The 24885-nt window shown below is 37.4% G+C and overlaps 1 protein-coding gene across 1 annotated transcript in view; it reads right to left on the reverse strand.

Moving 5' to 3' along the window:
• LOC114650417 (gamma-aminobutyric acid type A receptor subunit gamma3) overlaps positions 1-24885 on the reverse strand; it is a 1188096-nt gene that overhangs the window by 382295 nt on the left and 780916 nt on the right. The window contains exons 5-6 of the mRNA XM_051927200.1: positions 17557-17639; positions 16054-16075 (exon numbers count right to left, since the gene is read on the reverse strand). Coding sequence (XP_051783160.1) covers positions 16054-16075; positions 17557-17639 — 105 coding nt within the window. The remainder of the gene's footprint in view (positions 1-16053; positions 16076-17556; positions 17640-24885) is intronic.

A 24885-nucleotide genomic window follows, 5' to 3' on the forward strand; every position in this document is an offset into this window, starting at 1 on the left:
GATTGTCTTGGCAAAATTATTAATTATTTTCCATTTTCAACTTTCCTGCTGTTTTGTAAATGTTTCAAACTCTGCAAATTCACACACCAGTTGCATTGTTGGCTCTTACTACTTAACTGTACACCACGCCTTTGCTAATTGCATTTTCTTTATCCTGAAATTCGCTATTATGATTCTTGAATATTGGTATCCAAAGTTCACTATCCACTAATGTTGATTGGTGAAATTTCCTAAAACATGTTTTGCAGAGAATATGCTGCATTTGACGTTGAACTTGTTTATTATGACTTATTTTCCTGGGAATTTGTCTGGGTTAGAGAAACGTTTTTTCCCAGTGCCCCATGATGCTTTGTGAGATCAGCATGGTACCACAGAGCTGTAGCAGTCATGCATAGAACTTTCAAATGTCTACTGTTAGATTGTTACTGATCTATTTCTACCATTCCACCTTGCATGCATTAAAAAGACAAGTTTATTCATTTAAGGTGTATATTAGCTGAACATAATGAGAAAATCATGAGTACTGCAACTGGATATATAATACTCATCCCTGTGTAGTGGCACCGAATGGCTAATTTGCATGCATACTTAGCCATGTGCTACAGCCACAATCCAAATCAAGCCTTAAAGGAGCCCTCCTCTTTCCCAATAAAGAAAACACATGCAACCCTGTGAAATAATAACAATGGAAGATGTATGACTGTCTACAAGGCATTTCTATCTTCTTTCTGGAAAAAATGTGCAAAGCATCTGCACAGAGATGGAAAACAAAAAAGACATTTCAACTGCACCCACAGCCGTGACTTCAAATAATGTAAAGAGCCAGTCCCACACCACCACTTCATTCACAGCTAATGTGTGCTTCAAGATAGGAACTCTGTGGGCCATTTGTTGTATTTTGTTTGTAGTTATCATTCTGTCTGCATCTTTTTTTTGTTTGAGGAGTGGTGGCACAGTGGTTGGCACTGCTCCCTCACAGTGTTAGATCACTCTTCTGGCCACAATAATTGGTCCAACATAGTTGGGAAATGATTCCCTAACCCTCAGGAACAACAAAAAAAATCACCATTATATTCCACTCCAGATTGGTTCTTCTTCATTGACTTTAATGCATTTTTCTGAGTTTGGAAAAGTTCCTAAATATTTTCATTATTTCAGCAAATTCACAGAAAAGCAAAATCTGCAAGGTTTGCTCATCACTACTCTCCACATATGGACACTTGATTAGCACAGACAACAACTGACTTCTAATGGCATTGAACTTTCCCCAAATTAATTAATGATAAATGGTACTACTACTACAGATGTTTTCAACTACTTTTGACATGTAATTGTCAGAGTATGGAGTTGCTGAGGTATGCTGAGATTTTTTCTAGGCATTCAACAAGCCATTTGCATATTTCTAACAATACCTGTGAAACGCTTGCAGTGCAGGGGAAGTCATTTAACACTGAGAAATGTGAAAATGTCGTTGCACGATTATATGGGCGTGCATGATGAGTGTTCTCTGAACCATGATTTTTGAGTGTAAGAATGAATTAACTGACAACGTTATTAACAAAATGAGTGACAACTAAAACAGTAATTTAACTTCTCTTATCATAGTCTTACTTATTCAACCTCACAATCTAGGACCTATTTTATTATAATACTAGCAAAATACCCGCGCTTCGCAGCGGAGAAGTAATGTGTTAAAGTGGTTATGAAAAAAAAAGGAAACATTTTAAAAATAACGTAACATGATTCTCAATGTAATTGTGTTGTCATTGTTATGAGTGTTGCTGTCTTTTATATATATAATATGCACACACACACACATAAACATATATATACATAAACATATATATATACATATGTACATATACACATATCTACATATACATACGTATATACACATCCACATAAACATATATATACATATACAAATTTACATATCTACATATATATATATATATATAGACATAGATATATACATACATACATTCACATATATATATATATATATATATATATATATATATATATATATATATATATATATTACTGAAGAAAGAAAAAAAAATTAAACAGCCAAATGGGGCTATGCATATGAACTTAAAAGGTTTAAATAAAACAGAAATATATATTTTATTTTTACTTGGTTAACTTGTGTAGGGTGTATCCTGTAGCAAAGCCCTAACTGTTTTCGTGAAAGCCCGTTTCAGTCAATAAGTCTTATGTGTGTGTTTATGTATGTGTGTATATATATGTAGATATGTGTATATGTAGATATGTATATAAATGTATATGTATATAAATGTTTATGTGTGTGTGTATATTATATATATAATATATATATATATATATAAAAGACAGCAACACTTATAACAATGACAACACAATTACATTGACAATCATGTTACGTTATTTTTAAAATGTTTCCTTTTTTTTTCATAACCTCTTTAACACACTACTTCTCTGCTGGGAAGCGCGGGTATTTTGCTAGTATATATATATATATATATATATATATATATATATATATATATATATATATATATATATATATACATACATATACACACATACATGCAGTTTCAATAACATAGAAATCAATATAAATATTAACATCATTATCATATGAGAATATGAAGTAATATATAAGAAGCACATTTTATATAAATATAAATTATTAAACAGTAAAATCTTCTTCTGTAATTTGCTACCGTGGCAATTTGTGTGTCTGTCCAGGATTTTAAATCACCTGTAGCTCGCAAACCGTTTCATCCATTGACTTGAAATCTGGTACACATATAGTACGTCACGTCTACTATCCGCTTTATGGGTGATGATTGTATTACTCTTTTTATGTTTATTTTATTTTATTGTAGAATCAACTCGTATCTGCGCACACCAGGGCGGCCGTGGGCGGATGCGTATGGTGTATTCACTCCATGTTATCGTGCATTGCGCTGTCACTGGTATTTTGATAAAACAATTTGAACAACATATAAGAAGCGTATAAATTATTAAACAGTAAAACATTAACATTTAAGAAGTAAAGTTAGATTAAGTACTACTGCAGTGCCCTCGGGTATACCTCATTTTTTGTTTGTCCATTACATGCTTAAATGTATACATTTTTTGGTGTACCTACCCGAGAACACGCGACATATAACCGAGCGTGGGAGAAGCATGGATTTTAAACACGCGTTGAGTTCATCTGCTGGTCTCCCTCGTGGAATAACTGGTAATGTTTGAATAAAATCTACAGCGAGTAAAACGACATTACCTCCTATTTTTTTTTTTACGATCTCTGAGATGTTGCTTTTTTCGGTTCAAGGCTTCATAAGCTCTTTTATGTTGTATGGTGTACTTATCCCAAACCATCATCTTTGAATGTTGCAAGACTTTCGCCTTGTATGTAGATCGGGGTAATTACATTCATTGCATTCCTAGTCTGAATCACAATCTGATTGTATGGGTGGTTACCTGGCACTGTAGGGTTGCCACCCGTCCTTTAAAATACGGAATCGTGCCGCATTTGAGAATGAAATTGCGCGTCCCGTTTTGAATCAATACTGGACGGGATTTGTCCCGTATTTTTTTTATTTTTTTTAAAGCAGCGTCTCATGCAAATCATCCCACACGCATTTTATGAAGATGCCTCCTTTCCTACTTTTGATTGGGTAATACTTGATGTCATCGTTAGTTTGATTGGTCTTTTTAACTGTCCAGTGAGGAGGGCGTGTCTTTTAAGTAGAGTGTGGAAAGTGTTGGCACTGAGATGTGGCGTCAGCGCCAGAGTTGAAGCCCCTAATGTTGCGGTCAGCAAGTCGGCTAACATCCGCCATGTGCCGTCTTTCAGTTGCGAGAAGCAGATCATAGAATGGTTGAAACTGTTGCCCCTAACGTTGCGCCACGGCGTGTGGTTCGTTTATACCTCGTGTCTTCTCATTAAACTTTTATCTCGCGAATATGTTATTGCAATCCGCAGGGGGAGCGTTTCTATAAACTTAATTTAAACTTACGTTTTACACCGTGCTTTGTTTCCCTTATGAACATGCTTGAATGCTTCACTCGCTCCCTTCTCAATTGTTTAATTAATTTTTTGCTCTTCGCTGTTTGCGGCTCTTACATCATTTCCCCCTACTTCGTTCTTTTATCTCGCGAATATGTTATTGCAATCCTTAACGGGAGTGTTTCATTAAACTGATTGAAAATAGTTTAGCATTTACCTTTTTAGTAAAAGGCGAGCTTTTAAGCCTGAGAAATCACCCCGTAAATGCACACGTTTAATTGCACATGTGTTAATATGTATGGTTACACAGTATTAAAAGACAGTGAACAACGTCAGTTACCTTTGTTCCCGCGTTTGATAAAAGGCGAGCTTTTAAGCCTGAGAAATCACCCCGTAAATGCACACGTTTAATTGCACGTGTTAATATGTATGCTTACACAGTATTAAAAGACAGTCAAAAATTAACGTCATTTACCTTCGTTCCCGCGTTTGACTCGTGCTGTAAATCTCTTCCTTGTTTTTAGTTCACGTGATTACGTAGGAGGCGTGATGACGCGATACGTGACTCCGCCTCCTCCATTACAGTGTATGGACAAAAAATATGTTCCAGTTATGACCATTACGCGTATAATTTCGAAATGAAACCTGCCTAACTTTTGTAAGTAAGCTGTAAGGAATGAGCCTGCCAAATTTCAGCCTTCCACCTACACGGGAAGTTGGAGAATTAGTGATGAGTGAGTCAGTCAGTCAGTGAGTGAGTGAGTCAGTCAGTCAGTCAGTGAGGGCTTTGCCTTTTATTATTATAGATATATAATATCACTAATTAAAAATGCATTTTAGAATCAAGCAATTAGATGTTTTCTGGGGGTTGTTTTCTAATATTGCAGTTTTTTAAGGTAACCTCTTTTTCTTATTTAAACTATGGATCTCTATAAATGTTGCTTCATTTTTTGGTTTCCAGGAAATTTTGCTCTCCCTCCAAAATATCCTGTGAAAATGTATGTTAGCTTTGGTAAGTGGTAGATACATTTAGCAATAAGAGCAAACACTGTACATTTGCAAATAATGTTAGACTTATCCATGTGGTTTATTCAGCTAACAGTTAATTGACCAGTAATAGTTGTTTCAATAAGTTAATGCTATCAATGTTAGTTGGTGCTTCCTGTTTCATCTCTTACATAAATATCCCTAGTACTATGGTGTTGTACTGTGTTAGCCATTATGATTGTAGAGATACATCTTGCCTGAACAAGGGGCCTGAGTTGCCTCAAAAGCTTGCATATTGTAATCTTTTTAGTTAGCCAATAAAAGGTGTCATTTTGCTTGGCTTTTCTCTATAAATAACCCTTTTATTTAACCTCGTTTCTTTAGTATTGTGTTAGAATATTGTCTTAATTTGCTTTTCTAGTATTGTCATCTCATGTTCCTTCTTGGGTGTAAGTATCAGAGTGTTATTTAGTTTAGGTTGGAGGAAGCATGTGGATTTTTCTCCTCAGACAATGGAAGAAGGTCTGTGAGAACAGAACCATTTTGAATGCTTGTGCAGGTATAAGATGCCAACAGTAGACGTAGCACATGTATGGACAATAATCATCCATCTATTATCTTTTTTATTACTAGGGGACTGTGGCTCCTGCTCTCTTCGCTTGCCCACTCCCGGGGCGCTCTGCGTGTTAGCCACTTCGTGTCTCTGCCGCTCCCATTGTGAAGGGGGTCTGAACACACCCTAAGGAGATGCGGTCGGATCAGCTGCTGTCTTGCTGCTGCTGCTGCCAAGCTGCGTGTTCTGCTTGTCGCGCTGCGTGTCGATCATTTAAAAGCTTGTGCAGCAGCTCTCCTTTTGTGTCACTGCCTTGTCTCGCGGGATGTTAATGCATACATTAAAGAGTGGTAAGACATGTATTACCCTTATTCTACTCCTCTAGAGCAGGGGTCGCCAACTCTGGTCCTGGAGGACCACTGTGCCTGCAGATTTTCATTCTAACCCTTTTCTTAATGAGTGACCTGTTTTTGCTGCTAATTAATTTCTTTTGAACTAATTTTATTTGACTTGCACTTTAAGACTCAGACCCCTTAATTGTTTCTTTTTCCTTAATTAGCAGCCAAACAATAATGAGATACAAAATGAATCAAAACAACTGGTGTCCATCATACAATATCTGAAAATATAGAAAGTTTAAGGTCTCCGGAATGTCGATCTTCTCAGGTCCGCAAAACATTTTACCAGCACTCTTAAAAAAGAGAAAATCAACAATTTCGGAAATGTCTGCTATTGCACCATGAGAGTAGCAACATGCCACGAAATTAAAGAATTGGTTTAATTAATGACAAGAATTGGCACCTCATTAAGCAGCTGGTTAGAGTGAAATAGGTCTTCTGTTGACTCTCTCACTTCACATTTCATTTCTGTTTGGGTGCCATTTAAGGAAAGAAATGAAGCACTTCAGAGGAATGATGAAGAAATTCAGGGGAGCAAATCTTTATAAAGCAATTCAGTTAAAATTAATTCACAAGAAGTAGATTAGCAGCACAAACAGGGCACTCATTGAAAAAGGGGTTAGAATGAAAACCTGCAGCCATGGTGGTCCTCCAGGACTGGACTTGGCGACCCCTGCTCTAGAGAGCAAAGAGAGAAAAATCAGTTAGAGATACTATATAATGTTCAAAAAGTTAACAGTAGTTCAGCATAGTCCATAAACTAAGAACAACCATAATAAAAGACTGGTTTGGGAAAAAAATTAGTACATCATTTTTCCATTGTGTTATGGTTGGTAAGATGTGATTCCTTCACTTAAGCAACCTAAAAAGTATAAAGTTATCACAATAGAGTATTCAGTGAGGAGTAGTGATGATGAACCTCACTGAATTTGCTTCATCTTGGGTGGAAATTGCTGAAATATTTGAAACCAAACTTCAGTGAAATGCACTGAAGTCAATGGAGAAGGAGAAACTGAGCTGGTTTTGAGTGGATTATAATGGTGCAAAGGTCTTTAAAATGTCCCTGAAATGGAAATATCTTCCGACTATGCTGTGCCGATTATTGTGGCCAAAAATATGACCCTAGTTGTGAGGAAGCAGTGCTAACCACTGCATCATGTCTCCCTGACATAAAATGTATGAAATTAACTATTAGACCAGTAAAACATCTTGCAGATGGGAAGCATGAATTCACTAAGGCTTGAACCTCACAGATCTGATAGCGAATAAATACCTCACTCAAACTGAAAAGTATCGCTTGTTTGTTTTTTCCCATGATGCTTTTGTTCTTTCACTACCACTACTACCAAGTAAACACAATACTAAAGTACTTGGATTCTTCACTACTTCCTGTTTGTATCAACTGCACAGCATTCTGGGAAATTCTTTTAAAGGAGTAGGCACACATTTTAGATACAGGTCACATACAAGTCAATACAAAACAACATTACCTGTAAGACATGAACACACCAAACCGTTTCCAGTTTCCTCTCATGTGCACTTTTGTATTTAAATGTATTCACAAGATTTCCACACATCTTTTCCATCTGGAACTGCTGTACGAGATTCTTTTATCTTTTATCACCCATATATATATATATATATATATATATATATATATATATATATATATATATATATAGGATAATTGTGAATAGAAATTTGTGCAATGTCAAATTTTGAATTGAATTGCATCATATTTTGCACAGATAGTTCACTTTCATTCCTAATCAGGAAAATGTAATGGAAAAGTACTTTTTCCAGTGCTTTCCCAGATTATCTAGAGCAAGAGTTCCCAAACTTTTTTCAGCTGCAGACCCCTTTACCAAAAACTTTTAAAACCGTCGACCCCCTAATTACATGCAATGGTTTTTCATATCCGCACTTGTTTTGATATGTTCGATAAGACAATGAACAGACATGTTTGTGCTACATGTATTTTCATGCATTCTTATGTGTGACTCTTTTAATGACACATTTTACCTTTTCGTTCGCAAATTTGGTATGTAATGTGTTTTTTTAAATGATTTTACTTCTTAATTAGGTACCTATTGGAATCATAGATATTTTGAAGTAACAAACAAATAGCAGTAGTAAGGGGGTCTATTTTTGCTGTCGTTGACCCCCAAATCTTTTCATTGAAACTATCGACCCCTAGAAAGTTCAAATCGACCCCAGGGGGTCAATATCGACCACTTTGGGAACTCTTGATCTAGAGCAGTGTTTTTCAACCTTTATTCCCCTAAGGTCCCCCAGTGAACCATGAGAATAGTTGAATGCCCCCCTACATAACATTTACTCTCTTGTATGTTTGCTGCTGTTTTAGCAAAGGTGCTTGTTATTGAACTTACTTTTATTAACCAATTCATATTTGCTACTAGTTCTATTACAAATTCTGTATTTTTAAAACATTATACAAAATTAAGAACCTGTTTCAAAAATAGCCTACAGATTCTTTTATAAATAAAAAATATTTTCCTAGTGCTTGAATTTCTTAGTCATAAAAAGAGTTGGCATTTTTAAGGATAAATAATTACCAGTAATTACCAAAATACAGAATTTGTCACTGCATATATTTTTAATAACAATAAATGTTGCTCACTACTCAATATGGCTTGAGTATTCCATTTTAATTCATGCATAGAATGATTACATATTTCTGAAAGTAAAAATTAATTTTTAAAATGTAGAATTAATTGCTGCAGACAATTTTTCATAACTTAATTGTAGAAGATACCTCATTATCCTTTGGATTTAGCACTGAAGCATTTCTGTCAGCAAACTCCACATGAGGGTAGATGCAAATACATATTTTCTTAACAAACAGCAATCAAGTCAGCAGAAAAGGCAAAAAAATTGTGTGGGACAACACCTGTGTGGCTTTAAGAAATGAGCAGAGTGGCGACAACAGCAGGTATCAGCCTAAAACTGCTTCATGACACTGTCACAAATTTGGCCATGTTAAAACATTACATTTCCTTATAGTAGTGTAATGTGTCACCTTATTCTAACATATTCATGTTGAGTTATTGTGACCAGATCATTCTCATTCTAACTATAGTACTCTAGATGTGGTGTGCTGTACTGCACTGTGCAAATTAATTCAAGCAAACACCAAAGATGCATTTTATTGGGAGGTGCAAATGTATTCAGATACAACCTATATATGAAACAAAAAATAAAGTGAGTATTGGTTTGGGAAGAAGGTACAGAATAAAAAGAAAGTGACTGCAGAAAGTGGTTTATTTAACAATTGCAAAAACAACACTGTATTAGACAGAATAAAAGGAATTCAATACTGTACTGTTTACACCTTAACAATAAACCCATTACTGTTCTGGATCTTATGGATGCACTAGGTACTGAACTACTGTCTAGAACTAACTCATACCTCACTCTTCTACTTATGATGTTCTGTTTGGTGTCCAGGCCCAGGTCACCCCGCTACCAGCTCTGTTCTCTCACCAGAGTTTTCATACCAGTGTTCTTTTCTCTACATACACCAATCACCCACACGGCATGCTGTCTCAATTATGCTGGCATGCTCATCAACCTATCAACCTTTCATAAAGAAAAGCTTGCTCAGCCCAACCCTTCCTTTTTATTTCACCCAATCACAGTGCCACCCCTCTGTTTTTTGCATGTTTCCCTGATTTACATGTCAGGCAGCTCTGATAAAGCTGTCCGCTTTTAAATGATAATATTGACAATCTGCTGTAGCTTTTCACTGATTTTTTTTTTTTGTGCCATATTTTAATTTATGGTGAGGTCGCCCTGAAAGTTTACTAAAGCCTTCTTGTGAGCCGTGGCCCCCCATTAAAAACCTCTGATCTAGAGGAAATTTTGCTTAAAAAACATTAATATGGTTTGGAGACGCTACTCATATATTTTTTTACAACTAGAAAGAACAATTCCCTATAACACGAGGAACAATTCTTAAACGTGGCCACGCTTCTTTTAATAAAGTCCACAATTTACATTTAGCAGAATAAAATGTTTTGCTAAAACGCTACATTTAAGATATAATTGTTAAAAAATGTAAGTATTGTTGCATTTTGGATTCTGATTTGCACAAACGAAATTAATAAACAGTTCTTTTTTAATTCATATCTTATTGTTGTAGAATTAACAGATTTATAGTCTTTCAGCAACAAATAAAACACAAAAGAAAACATAACTAATCTTCAATAAAACTCGACTCTGTTACAGTCTTAACAGGCTTAGTAAAATTTAAAAGTTTCCTCTCAGAGCTGTCCAGCTAAAGAGTGGTAGGGATGCCACATCTGAGACTGAGCAGAAAAACAGAAGCCCCATAGCTGAGGAAAAAAATCAAGACAGTAGCAAGAGAGATACTTAATGTCATTTATTGCCGTAAGATATGAGAGGTTAGTGTTCAGGCAGTTGACATGCAGCTTTTTGACTGCTTGCAAGAAACTGCATTTCCTTTGAAACCTAACCCTTTTTAAAAAGCAAAAGCACAGAGGTTTCTGTTTCATTTGTCACAATATATTGTCAGTACACAAATCTCTAAAGATTGTGTGCTTTGGGTATGGTAAAAATATATGTCTTGTAAAATTGCAATTAACAATAACAACTTGTGAGTGTTGAACAACCGGCAACTAGTACACAGAACACACATATAATGAGGTGCAACATTTTTTCTATATGGATTTTTTGCATTCATTTAATCAAAGTTCCAATTGCCTCCAATTTTTAAAAAAATTGTGAATATACTACTGTGTAATGGAAAACATTACAGTTACATTTTTAAAGAACATTGACTTTAATAATTTTAACCCTCCTAGCCAATTGATGAGTTCTTGTCTAACGCATTTTATCAAGTTGTAAAACTTTCATTTTTGCAGTTTTTTAAATTTAAATTTTGTAATTATGATTCTTAAATATATAAACTAGCGTTAAACACTTAAAATTTTAGAGAACTAATTCAAAAAATGAATTCAATACATTTAGTACATGGAACAGTTTCATAATGTAAAGTGCCCTATAATCTACATAAAGTGTTGCTTTTTTCATTATAGTTCTCCAAATCTTAAATTACTTACGCAAGTTGAGATCAAGAAGTAAAATGATAAAGTTAAGTAAAGCTGGTGACAAAGAATATCTTAGTGCATTTTCATGTTTTAACCCTTTAACCGCCAACTCCCTAAATATTCCCCACGCCAGGCGAAATCTGAACAATTTTTGTTTTTTTACTTTTTTACATTTTTTTTACATTTTTTACATTTATTCAAGCAGTATTGACCACTAAATGTTGTGCAAGTTGCCAGTGTATACACGAAATCTATAAATGTAACCTGAATTCTCAGCTAAGCAAAACATCTTAATACCAAACCGTGCCCTTTTCAATGGTAGATACTGTCGAAACTGTAAGCGGCCCTTCCACGACAATAAACTTTCATCAACTGCAACTGACGGTCCTGGCATGTAGGGCAACTGAAATGCTTCAAATAAATGATCAATCAAAGGACGTAGCTTGAACAAGTGGTCGCGGTTTGGATCTTTCTTATCTGGCTCGTTTCTGTTGTCATTCAAATGAAAGAATTTCAGCAGCAAAGAGAATCGGTTACGTGTCATGACAGCTGCAAAAATAGGTGTTGCATACATAGGATCTGTAGACCAGTACATCTCAATATCTGGTTTTCTGATTATTCCCATCAACATCAAAATCCCAATGAATTTTTTCATTTCATTTTCATCAGTGTCAAACCAAGCACGAACACGGGAATGTGGAGGTAAATTGGGATTTTTCTCAATAAACTGTGCTGCATACAGATTTGTCTGATGAACAAAATGTCTGATCAAATCAGGTGACACAAACAGCTCATAAAACTGCTCAGCAGTGTAATTGTTTACATCAACAATAAAGCCACATGTTGCCTCAAACGAATGCAGAAAAGGTAGTTCACCACGGGCAGCAGCCCAGCTGAGATGCTGGGGATACACCCACTCAGCGCCGTCATCCGATGCGTCTTCATTCACAATATCATGCAGCGCACGTTGCTGCTCATCACTGTCACTAAAATCTTCTTCAGAACTGCTACAATCATGATCAGAACTGTCCAAAATCGCCTGCAAAGCCTCACTTGAAGTCAGTTTACGTTTCGCCATATTCACAGCTGTTACATGCGAATCACGTCACATGACCGGCCAAAACAACCACAGACTTGTCGAAATACAACGTAGTAATAATACCCACGCCAAACCGTCAGTTATACTACTTGCCAGGCATTCATATAACCACAGGCAAATGTGCCGGATAATTCCGGCAGTATGGCGTTAGCATTAAAACAACGGTGCCGGATATATCCGGCAGAGGGCGGTGAAGGGGTTAAAATAAAGAAATCAAAACATATTATTTACAGAAACTGGAGGTATAAGGCAGGAATGTAGTAGTTTAATCCATCGTAAATATTTGGTTCAAATTTGTATAATGCAGTGAATTAATAGCCCAATTTACATCTGTTAAACTCTTTTTCTGCATCCAAGGACAACAAGATTTTAGAAACTATTTTGCAGTTGATCTATATGTTATGTTGAACTTAGGGTGGTATATAGTAATTGACTTCCTGAAATTCAGTTTCCTCTTACTTTCTCTATTAAGTTTGTGAGAACTTTTCCCAGAGTTTTAACATTGGTGTTTAGTAGAGAAATTGGTTTATGGATGTGCATTGTAATGTGATTTTATTTTATATGAAAAAAATAGAATTGGATGTTGTTGGTATTTATGTGTATGTATGTATTTTATTGTTTTTTGGTTAATTATGAATGATTTTGTGTCTCATTTTTATGTTGAATCTGTTTGTTTTGTGGGTGGAGCTCTCAAGAGGCAGGGCTACCCTGACATCACTTCTGCTGAGCCCTCACTCTGATTGTTTAAGGCCCGAGGTGAGGAAGCTAAAGCAAGAATCCAGAAAGGCTTTATTACCTGTTTATATAGGTTTAATTAAGTCAGTAATTGATTATGGCTGTTTAGCTTATGCTGGGTCAGCATCTGACTCCAATTTTTAAAAAAATTGGATGTTATTCAGAGTCAGCCTTTGACAGTCAGTTGTGGTGCTGTTAAATTCTCACCAAACTCTGCAGTACAAGTCAAGATGGGACAAATGCTATTAAAACTTTGGAGACTACAACTACTATTAATGTACTGGGTAAAAATTAAAGGGTATAAGAATGATCATCATGTTGTTAGTGTATTAAGGGATTGCTGGGATCACTATAAAAAAGTATTGTTAGTTTTGGGTGGGTGGGTTCAGCACAAGTTGAAAACATGAGGTTAATGAATTTTCAGATTAGTCCCACAGTGGTAATCCCGGTAATACCACCATGGCTTTTCCCAATTACATTAGTATAATTTAGGGAATACAACTTATTGAAAGCAAATAACCAAGGTTTGTCTGAAACAATGATACTAAACACGCATATTACTGAAAACTATTATGGAATATTAAGGATGTTTCTGGATGGAGCCAAAATTAGTTTGATGAGAAATATAGCATCAGCTTCTTGTGTCCCAGAATTGCAAGTGATTATTTGTCAGTATTTACAACTTAACTGATAGCCATTATTTTGGATCTACAGTGGATTTAAAAACTTTGTCCAAACAGCGTAATTATCTGTTTGGATTCTTTTGCTGTCGTACAGAGTATTAAAATGGGTAATTCTTCACCAAGGCCAAACTTGATATTGGAAGTGACTCAAGCATTTATATGGGTTGCAGAATATGGGTGTGTATGTTAGTTTTTAGTGGGTTCCAGCACATAAAGGGGTCAAAGGAAATGAAATAGTTGATGATTTGTCTAAAAAAGCCACTAAACATTATTTAATTGATTTAAAGGTGATATTTAGTAAATCAGAAGTTAAAAGCATGATGCATTAACAATCGTACTAATTGACGAGTTTATAAGATTGAAAAAAATATTAAACAAAAATAATTCATAATAGGCTGTTGAAATGCCCTTTATTAGGGCGAAAATGTAAAGAAAGAAAGATTCAAACCTTCGGTCGGCAAAAACTATTAAAGGCATAAATCAAAGCATTTCTAAGCCAGGATCCAAGGGAGCACAGCGTAATGTAGACCTTATGCTAATAATACCCACACAAGTCCATATAGTGATAAGCCTGCAAAATACTGTTGTCGGCACACAGATGTCAGCATAGGTGATCTGCAGAATCTGTTCCTGCACCATCAGGCGCTAGGCATGTAATACTTAATCATTTTCTTTTGTTTTCAAATTGCTTTCTTTGGTGTAACTAGTAGAGCTGCAAGTTAGTAGCTTGGAGAACTAAAACAATCCTTATTAGGTCATATTATACAAACCATACAAATGTTAAGACTGTTGCACGGCTGAAATTGTATTCTTGTATTGTATTATTCTGACTTTTACAGCAATAACAAAGCATTCACATATTTTTTTAAGCGCTGGAGTTCCTGTTGTTTAATTTTTTATTTTACATATATAGCATAAACAGTGCAATAACAAAAATCCAGGCATCCATTGCAGTTCCACTGAGAAGAGATGCAAGACAAATATTATATTTACTGCATACATATTATCACATACTGTATCTAATAGTTTTGCTTACAGTGTTATAGTTCAAACACTGTTTGGCATTCACACATCTAAAGAACGCAATAGAAGAGTCAAGAAATATTTGTCCCATCACACACATGCATATGGAGGACAGTTTGCAGGTTCAAATATTGATATTTGTCAGACAAACTGTGGGTTGGCACTCTCACTTAATCCTCTCTCCTCTTGTTCCTGTGCAGTTCACCCAAAGATCTGGCCTCTTGATGACATCACCATCAATCCACCCACTGATGAAGTCACTTACGGCCAACACTGATGATGTAATTTCCCATTCCCAGAATCCACTGTACCGCCACATCAGTTCCTATTCTGGCCATCCTGACTCCACCTCTTCCTTTTTTCCTCCATATTTAAGACCAGTAATTTTCCTGTTAGTCAATTCCATTTTGAACTCGCTCTGTAAACTGTGTTTTCTTTATTTTTCAGTATACGGGGTGGCCATCCCCATACCTTTTTCTGTCTGCTGTCTGCTTTTTATCACACCCCATATCCATTTAGTGGCCTTCTAAAGTGATAACCACCTCTGCCTGCATTGCTTGACTTTTGATGTATTGAGCATTACATGATACATTTGATTTAAGATGAAGTACCAAACCACTAAAGCAGCAATGTGCTGCTTTTAACAAAAAGTGAAGATCATCATCATCAATGATGAAAAGGTTTTCTGCAGCTCAGACATTTTTTAAAGCATACATACAAACTCCTTTCTGATTTTCTGAACAACAGTCAGGAGGTCTTCCTCTGTTCAATATGCCTGTTCCTGCTTTTCGTACATTGATTTTGGTGGTTTGAAAGATTCCCTAAAGACTAAATACTGTTAGGATGGCCCACATGATTAAAGTATATTTTTCTTCCTATGGTTAAGACAACGATATATAGTGCATGTATATTGTGACCTGTAGGGGGCGTTGAAGCACCCCAACCCTAGACACAACTTCACAAACACAAGTTCAGAGTATAAATAAATGGTTTTATTGAACAAAGTTCCCTAAAATAGGTATCTTTGTAGTGTTTCCTTCTCACACCTCAGGTGAGCTTCAATTCACCTAGGTGAGGTCGAGTGGCTTCTTTTATGCTCGACCCAGGAGTACTTCCGGTGCTAACGCACAGCCCAATGGAAGCACTTTCAGGACAAGTGGAAGCTCCACAAAATAGGTATTATTAATTCCAACATCTTACCCTGGCGGCCCCCATAAAACCAAACAAGGATGACCTACAAGACTACAGGTCCCAGCATGCTCTACAGGTGTTTGTGTGATAATCCTAGCCCAGGGATGCTGCAAACTAGCAAATCTAGGGAGCCTGTAGTCCTGACTGGTTGTCTCCACCTGCCCTTGCAACATGCTGGCCTCAACGACCCTGAGCCTGTCCTGGCAGGGATGCCAGCATACCCACTTCCATATTGACATTTCATGCTTGACAATCCTTTCCTTCCTTTTCTTGCTTCTGAAGGGTTGGCCTCACATCTGGGTAAGCAACCTTGCCCCTTTCCAGCCACGACGCCTGCCCATGTGAGCCGTCCATCACATTACATTGTAATTGTGTAATTGCAAGTCATTTGGTCAAAGTAATCAATGGCATTAGTTATGCTTATTTAATTGACTGTCATGTTCAAAGGCAAATAAAGGCCTTTTCAGTTATAATAATTTATATAACAATTTTGTTCTTATTATTATTTTTGTCCACATTGGGTGTTTACTCAGTTCACACATTTGCTGAATACTAAGCTATCTTTCACCTGTTAAAAAATATCAAAATAAAACCAAAGTGTCACTGGAAGCCTGATCATACAGCCTTTCTTTTATTTTATATATATATATGAAATATATATATTTTAATCATCCTTAATGGACACAAAAATCATGTTTAAGTAATAACTTAATTTACTGTCAAATCCTGCTATAATCTGTATGGAATAATATTCTCTATATCTGGGGTGATAACAAGACTCAGATGTTCTGTTACCAGCAGAAACCTGAATTAACAGCAAACAAAATGCATACAATAATTGCACCAACAAGGTGGGTTGTGTCATAAGATCACAGATGCATCAGCTCCACCTTGATTTTAATTCTCTTTTCAAGCAGTAAGAGCTCATTATCATTTATTTTATTACATTGTCTGAATATAAATGAGATATCACATTTTAATACTATTTAATTTTATTTTAGAAAGTTACAGTATTAACAGTGATCAATATCAGTATTTCAAATGCCATGTTTGCTGTAAGTCAGTTGTTATTATTATTGTGACTATTTTGTTTTAGGCACACCCATGTAGCTTAAAAGTCTTATGCACAACATTCTATAATTCAGTTAATTTTACAAAAAAGTCATAACTAAAATGAATCCCCACTACATTAGATTGTTTTGCAAAGAAGATGGCACATTCTGTATAAATACTAACTTTAACGTTATGGACCCTTTTGATTTGGAATGTGGCAATCAGGAAAGGCAATGCATATTTTGGAATTTTATGCCAGAAATTAGACAAAAGAAAATAATTTTAACATGTCACTGCAACATGCAGTAGTGCACTAGCTGGTGTAACACGCGCTGCAGTTTTGACCCTAGTGAAGTTAAACTTTCCTTTAGCTAAAGGAAGCTTTCTCTAGCCAAGGAGGCAGAAGTTAGCCTTCTCTCAGTGAAGTGTGGTAAAATCACTGCATGCCATAATTTAACAGACTGACTTAAATTTAACAAATACAAACACATTATACTGCATTAACTGATAAACCTAAAAAAATGAGACACCAAACTGACATTAGTTCTGTCTTTATAAAAATCAATAGTGTTTTTCATTAAGAAAATTAAGAATATTTTCAGAAATAGGAGTAATGCAAAAGAGTGAAATACGTATATACTGTATAGCAAATTGAAAATAACCTTGAATGAGAAGAATGGTAGAAGATCACAATACAAATTCTTGTGCAGCTTCCTAGTGAGTGTGAACTTAAGCAGTACTTACAGCTGGAGAATATTAGTGGACAAGAATGCTCATCCATTGGGAAGTTATGAAGCTGCAGCTGGCATTCTGCATTGATGGTAAGCCTGGATAAAAAAAGAGTAAAATTAAACAGATGTCACTGTAGACTTCACAAAAAATTACATATGCTCTTTAAGTGGTAGTATTAGCTGTAGTGCCAAGTTTTAAAGAGCATGCTAAATACAGCTTAACGCCTATAAAATTCAGCATAATGCCTATGAACATCTTTGTAAGCATCATATTTTTCAAAGATGTGAACAACAAATAATAAACAAAAAATGTGTATTTTTATTTCTGTGGAGGTAGTTTAATAGGCTTTCAACATTGCAATCTCAGGAAAATGACAGTGAATCTTTGTAAAGTTATTTTGGCTTTATGGCTAAGGAATCACCAGGCTATGGATGCAGTTCCCACCTCATCACTTACTACAGTATGAAATATTGACTTACTAAAAACAGCATACACCCTCTCAAGATCTTATTCTTAGACATTTTCTGGCTTATACCATATCTATCAGTAAATAAAAAGTAATCTCATTTGACAAATATGATACCAAGAATATTTCTGTCATATTGCATTGAACAAAATTCAACCAAAATGTAGCTTTTTGTAAAAAAAAGTATATGTACCATATACTGTATTTTTCATATCAATTAAAAATAAGAAACAGATGCAAAATCTACTTATAATAAAAGGATGAGTGTCTGTGTGTCTCTCTTTGTGTCCATTTGGTTAATGTGTCTCTGTCATTCCAATAGATGGCACATCACAAACATTAGCACCACTTTTTCGAAATCCCATACTAAATGGCATATAGCAGAGAGTGCACTGCAAATGCTAACCCTAAGGTCTACGTTGATTACTTAGATTTCCACCATTCTTAGATGGGTAGCATAGTTAGTGTATAAAAAATCTAAAAGATTCAAACAGTGTAGCATATTGCATTCAACAAAATGCAATCAAAATGTTGTTGTTTTCTAAAGAAGTAGATGTACCCTTTGTGTTTTCATATAAATTAAAAATCTAATTATAAGAGTCAAATGTAAAATGTATATAAAATCTAAAACTTTCAAAAAGTGTGCCATTCTGGTGAAGAGGTTACAGCAAGTCAGGTTTCTTGTTATGAGTACAAGTACAATCAAATTTTGAGCATTTGACAAAAATAAATTTTCAAAAAATAAATACAAAAATAAAATGAAGTAAATCAATAAAAAGTATACATAGCACTGAACATACACAGACACACACACACACACACACACACACATATATACAGTATATATATATATACAGTGTATATATATATAATATGTTCACAGTAGAGGGCATTGTGTGGTTCTCTGTACAAAGAGACAAAAGGGTTAAAAAGGGAAGTCAGAGCAGGCTGCGAGTCAGTGAGTAAGGAACTGAAATGAAAAGGTGCAAAGATGTGGAAGTCATGATAACTACCCCACTTTGGAACTGATAAAGTGTTAGAGCTGTAGTCAGGGTGTTCTCCATGGCCATAACTGTCATACTGTCGTTCAGTGCTATGGCCCCTATATTCTGGAATTCTCTTTCCCTATCTCTCTGACTGTTCTTCCCTTCCTACTTTCAAATCTGATTCAATTTTTTTTCTTTTTAATGAACATTTCTCTTTTTCCTTTACTTCTTAGTCTTTTTTTATTTTTGTAAAGCAGCTTTGGGATTGTTAAAGGTGCTATATAAATGTAACCTATTATTATTATTGTCATCACTCACTGACACTGTTCCTTTTTTTGTCTTATTGTAACTCTTAAGAAGAATAAGCCTTTTTATATTTTTTATTATTTCAACAACGCACATTATCCTACATTCTTTCTTGATCCACACTGATGGTCGCTACAATATATACAATATTTATTTATTGTGGCGAGTGGCTGGGGGCGGTACCCAGCCGGGACACCCAGAAGGACCGGAAGAGGGATTACGCCTCCTCCGAACCACGAGGGGGCAGCCGCCCTGGTTGGTATGGGGACCATGGGAACAGAGCATGGAAGCTCAACCCTATAGGGGCCCGTGGTCACCGCCAGGGGGCGCCCAGATGCCTAAAGAGCCCTGGACGTCAGCACTTCTGCCACACCTGGAGGTGCTGGCGGAAGTTAATCAGGAGGCACCTGGAGCATGTCCCGGTGAGAATAAAATGGGCCGCCTCCCTCCATTTGATGGCTGGAGTCAGGTGGAAGAGGACGTAGCTCGGAGGAGAGGAGTGGAGGCTGTCAGGAGAAGAGGCATCATTGTAAAAGGCCTGGACTGAGGGTGATTGATGTAGGGGCACTGGGTTGTGCATACACTTGTATATAGTAATGGCATCCCAGATGGGACTCTCTGCCTGGTTCAAGGCAGGGATCCATCTATAAAAATAATTTTGTGGACGGCCCGGCGCTGCAGGTGAGCCCACACATGCACCACGCAAACAACCCCGCAGGAGCGACTCACCCAGCGGACCGGCAATGGTTCCCAGAAGTGCCATCCCCACCTGATGTGGGAAGACAACGTCCGGTGTAGCAGGAGTGCAGCGGACTCCCACGACCGCACCACCGCTGAGGACGCCCAGGATGGCATCGTGCCTAGCAAGGCCACGCCGTGGAAATCCCCTTGGACAGATGGGACCTGGGGGGTAAGTTCCCTGCTCAATGTCAGTCGGCCCTGGGGGCCAGACTTTGTGTCTGTGTTGCAGGCAAGGACTGCCCGGATCCACGTTGGTGGCAAATGTGTGTTGATCCGCAAGGCTTTGTCAGCGCGGCGGCACCATGAAGAGCTGTGGAGGACGAGCCGCTGCAGCTCGGAAAGCCGTGGCAGCTGCGGACCTGCCCGGAGGCTCGCCACTGCATCAGGGACTTGGAAGGGTAGATGGCCGAGAACCAGAAGTCCCTCCCCAAGGCAGGCAAGGGATTGGACGGTGTGTGTTGCGTGCCCGGCGATGGTTGGTCGGAGGCGGGACCAATGAATGTCCATCCTGAGCCAGGGAAGGACCTGATTGGGCCACGGAGAAGGCCCCACAGCACGCAGCCGGCGTGTAGGGCTGATCGACGGGCTGTGCTTGCTGGCAGCTTTGCACAAGCTGGATTGTCTTCAGCCCGCTGAGTCACTTTTTCAGGTGTTACGCGCTCTCTGTAATGGATTAAAGGAGCTGGAGGTGAAGGCGGCCGCATCCGTGAAGACGCTGAGACAGTGGGTGGATCGGCGCAACGCTGGAATCTTCGGCCATAGTGGCGCAGCAGTGCAGGTGAGTAATACCGGCACTGTAAAGAAAAAGGGAGGCCCCAGTGAAAAGAACCGTGATGTAGGTGATCGGATTCAAATAGCGGAGCTCCGATAGTGGATAGGATAGGCTCCAATAAGGAAGGACAAGAGGCAGGCTGCTCATGTCCGGAGAAGGGCCGCCCTCTGCGGAGGCAGAGGGAAACCCCGAAGTCGGCTCAGGTGATGGGGGTGCAAGTGGTCCTGTGTGATGTCCCAACTAGGGGGGCACAGAAACCCTGGAGGGGGTGCAGAAGGGGCAAATCCCGGAGTGCCAGTCGGAGGGGGGGAGCGCTGCCTGTGGGTAGCACGGAAGGACGCCAGGTGCTGGTGTCCAGGCAGCGTCTCCACCCCTGTTTCTGTCTTTTGTGTTGCAGGACCGGACCCTGGACCTGCACAAGTAGGACCTGCTTCATGGAAGACCTGCCCTTGTGGGAGGAGCCGCTGGCCCCTATGGGTCTCAGCTGGCGATGGGGCACTGTGGTGAGCGGCTGGGGGCAGTACCCAACCGGGACGCCCGGAAGGACCAGAAGAGGGATTATGCCTCCTTTGGATCACGAGGGGGCAGCCGCCCTGGTTGGTATGGGGGCCACAGGAACAGAGCATGGAAGTTCAACCCTATAGGGGCCCGTGGTCACTGCCAGGGGGTGCCTGGATGCCTAAATAGCCCCTGGACGTCAGCACTTCCGCCACACCTGGAGCTCGGAGGAGAGGAGTGGAGGCGGTCAGGAGAAGAGGCATCATTATAAAAGGCCTGGACTGAGGGTGATTGGTGTAGGGACACTGGGTTATGTGTACACTTGTATATAGTAAAAATGAATAAACGTATGCTTGGGTGTAAACCATCAGTATCTGCCTGTCTGTGTCCGGGCTGTATCCCACAGTGTATATAAGTATACACGTTGTGCTGCTACAGCAGCCTGTGTTAATATTGTTATTAGACTGTTTGGTACATTCCTACCCCACCCCCTATTTAATTAATACATATTGGTATGTCCCTACCTCCCTTTTTGCTATTGGCGCTGCTTTAGCATTTGCTTTACCTTCCACCATATTGTTTTTTAGGTTAAGGAAATTATCGTCCTTTTACCCTCAAGTTGTCAATGACTTTCTTGGTGAGTAAAGCTATCTGTCCACATTCACTACTACCAGCGGGGTGACGCACACTTTGTACGGACTGGGTCTTAGGAGAGAAGCCTCTCTAATACGGCGTTCGGGACAGAATACACGCTCAAAAGAAATGAATCGTTTCCATTGACCATTATTACATCATTTTGTTCTCAACAAATTACACAGGATTACTCAGTAAAGATTTTTCACTTGAATATTTTATTTAGGGAGATCTGATATGTAATTCCAGTGGTCCCTTAATTTTTTTGTGCAGTGTATATACAGTGTATACAGTTATATACAATGTGTTTTTACAAGTATTTTATAATTAGATTTCATTGCAGCATTTACCAGTCTTTTTTAGACTGTGTGTCAAAACCATTTGAAATTGTCAAACTTAATAATGTAAGTTTCAAAGTATAACATAATCTGATGGAAATATATGTATTAAATTGGAGAAGCACATTGGAGTAGTGCTGGATTTTAAATCTCAGGTGCACCCTGCATGGATTTTGTATGTTTTCTCCACCATGTGTGTGTAGGTTTCCTTCCCCACTCCAAAGACATATAGCTTGGTGGATTGCTGATAATAAATTGGTCGTGGTGTTTGTGTGTGTATATGTACAATCACATGATGGCAGTATGTATGGTGCTTCTGCAACCCTTCTTTGAATAAGCGGGTTTACAAAAACTAAACAAAATCGCCAATAATAATAAATAATGGCATACATGCGCTTTACAAAAGATCTTGCAAAGAAACCTAATAAAAAAAATGAATAACATTAAAGAGCACTGAACATCAACATTACTTCCATTTCTAACATAAGGTGGGCTTTTCAAACCTACATCTCTATCACCTTTAGCCACAGGCCCATGAATGACGTCACAGGGGCCTGCCACTAAACGTCTGCTGCTGGACCCTTCTCACTTAATCAGACTACTAAAACTGTGTTTAAAAAGATCTTTAAGTTTGTGTCTGCAAGCCCCAGATGCTTGACCTGCTTTGAAACAATATGCGGATAGCCTTATAATATGCATGTTATGTTCTTACGAGTTTATAGGAAAAGACACACTTTGTTCCAGATAAGTGTAATTCTAGAGATCTTGTAAAAGTCATTTAATACATTTATTAATATCAGTAATGATACATTTGGGTTGAAGATGAACAGAATCATAACATCCACATAGGAAGTTTTTTTGTACCATCCTTTCTCTTACAATTCCCTTTATTTCTGAGTTTTGTTGAAGGCAAATGGCCAGAGTGTTTGATTGCATTTGCAATTTGCACTGGAGATAGTGGACAGTGTTGTCAGTTTATATATTCTGTTCCTAAATAATCTGAGATATTCCCCATTCTACCCTATCAAGAGCTTTTTCTGCATCTACGGATACTTAACTTCTAGGAGCTTGGTTGCTGAGGGAATGTACAGTACATCCTACAATCGGCAAACATTTGATGATATTTGCCTGACTTTAATGAATCCAGTCTGACCTTGTGATATTATTATAGGGAGCACTTTCTCAATTCTTTTCACTAGAATGATGGCCAATACCTTGACATTGCAAATCAGTAATGAAGTTTGTCTGTATGATGCACATACATCATAAAAATAAGAGTCTTTATTTTTATTTAGAAAGGCAGTTATTAACATCCAGTATAAAATGTGATGTAGAATATTGTTGTTTTTTCTTATTCAAACATAGCTAGCAATAATGAAGGGATTTTAAAAGATATCCTTTCGTAAAATTCGGCTGAGTAACCATCTAGACCTGTAGGTTTCCCACTCGAAGAAATTTATAACATTTCGAATTTCAGTAAGCCTCGATGGTTTATCGAATTCTTCAACAAGCAGTTTGCTAAACTGTGGCAATGCAAATATATAAAGAAAGATATTAACATGACCTTCTATTTCATTGCATTTGTATGTCTATATGGATTTATAATATTCCTTAAATATGTTAGTTACAGTATATCTTTATGTTTACTGAATTTACTCTTTTACATTTTTAATCTCTTCTATTCTGTTTTGCACTTCCTTTTTATATTTATATTTATATATTTAAGAGTACTGTGACTTGAAAATTAGTTGTTCAGTTTCTCCAGTATTTAAAAGATTAAATTATTTTCATGATGACAGCTTTTTTTAAGTAGTGTGCTGTTAGTTGTGCGTGTATATACTTCAGTATAGGAAAGCTCAGTAATTAATTTGATGTATTTTTAATTTTGAGTGTATTTGTTTGAGATTTGAATTATATAAGTTTTCCTCTCAGATATGCTTTTAATGCCTTCCAAAGCATTTCTGTTGATATGCTTTGGATTTGCATTAGTCTCTATAAAAAATATTTTGAACTTTTCTTGTCCATCCATATTCCTACCCACTTATCCAGTTCTGGGTCACAGAAAGCCATTGCCTATACTGAACATTAGCCCTAGAGAAGACATCACTCCAGCACAGGGTCCTCTCACGCACTCCAAAATGCTCTACTGACTAACATGTGTTGTGTCTCTGAACCTTCATCACTGGAGGAGAATAAGGACTTTATAAAAAATTACTCTGTTATGTTTGCATTCGATCTTGCTTGGTAAAAAATAGTCACTTTTTTGAAGTATGATTTAGGTCATGCACAAAAGCAGATGTGGATGATCAGAAAAATAAAGAACAGGTCTCTGCTATTTGAATAGATATTAATTCATTATTACAGAAGAGAGGGGAATTGGTTTTATGCCAGGCAGGCTATTAGCACTGTGATTTTTGCAAAAAAAAGTTCTTGGCCACAACAAAATTGAAAAGAGCACAGGAATTATAACACACAAGAAAATTAAATTCTTCATCTAAGCTTCTGTTACCTCTCATGATAGCACTGATGCTTTTCTGAATATGTTGAATCTCCCCATTTTACAGACTCTGACGCAGCCCAATATGATCCCTTTATAACCAC

This window comes from Erpetoichthys calabaricus, chromosome 4, assembly GCF_900747795.2.
Source record: "Erpetoichthys calabaricus chromosome 4, fErpCal1.3, whole genome shotgun sequence".
NCBI classification, from domain to species: Eukaryota; Metazoa; Chordata; class Cladistia; order Polypteriformes; family Polypteridae; genus Erpetoichthys; species Erpetoichthys calabaricus.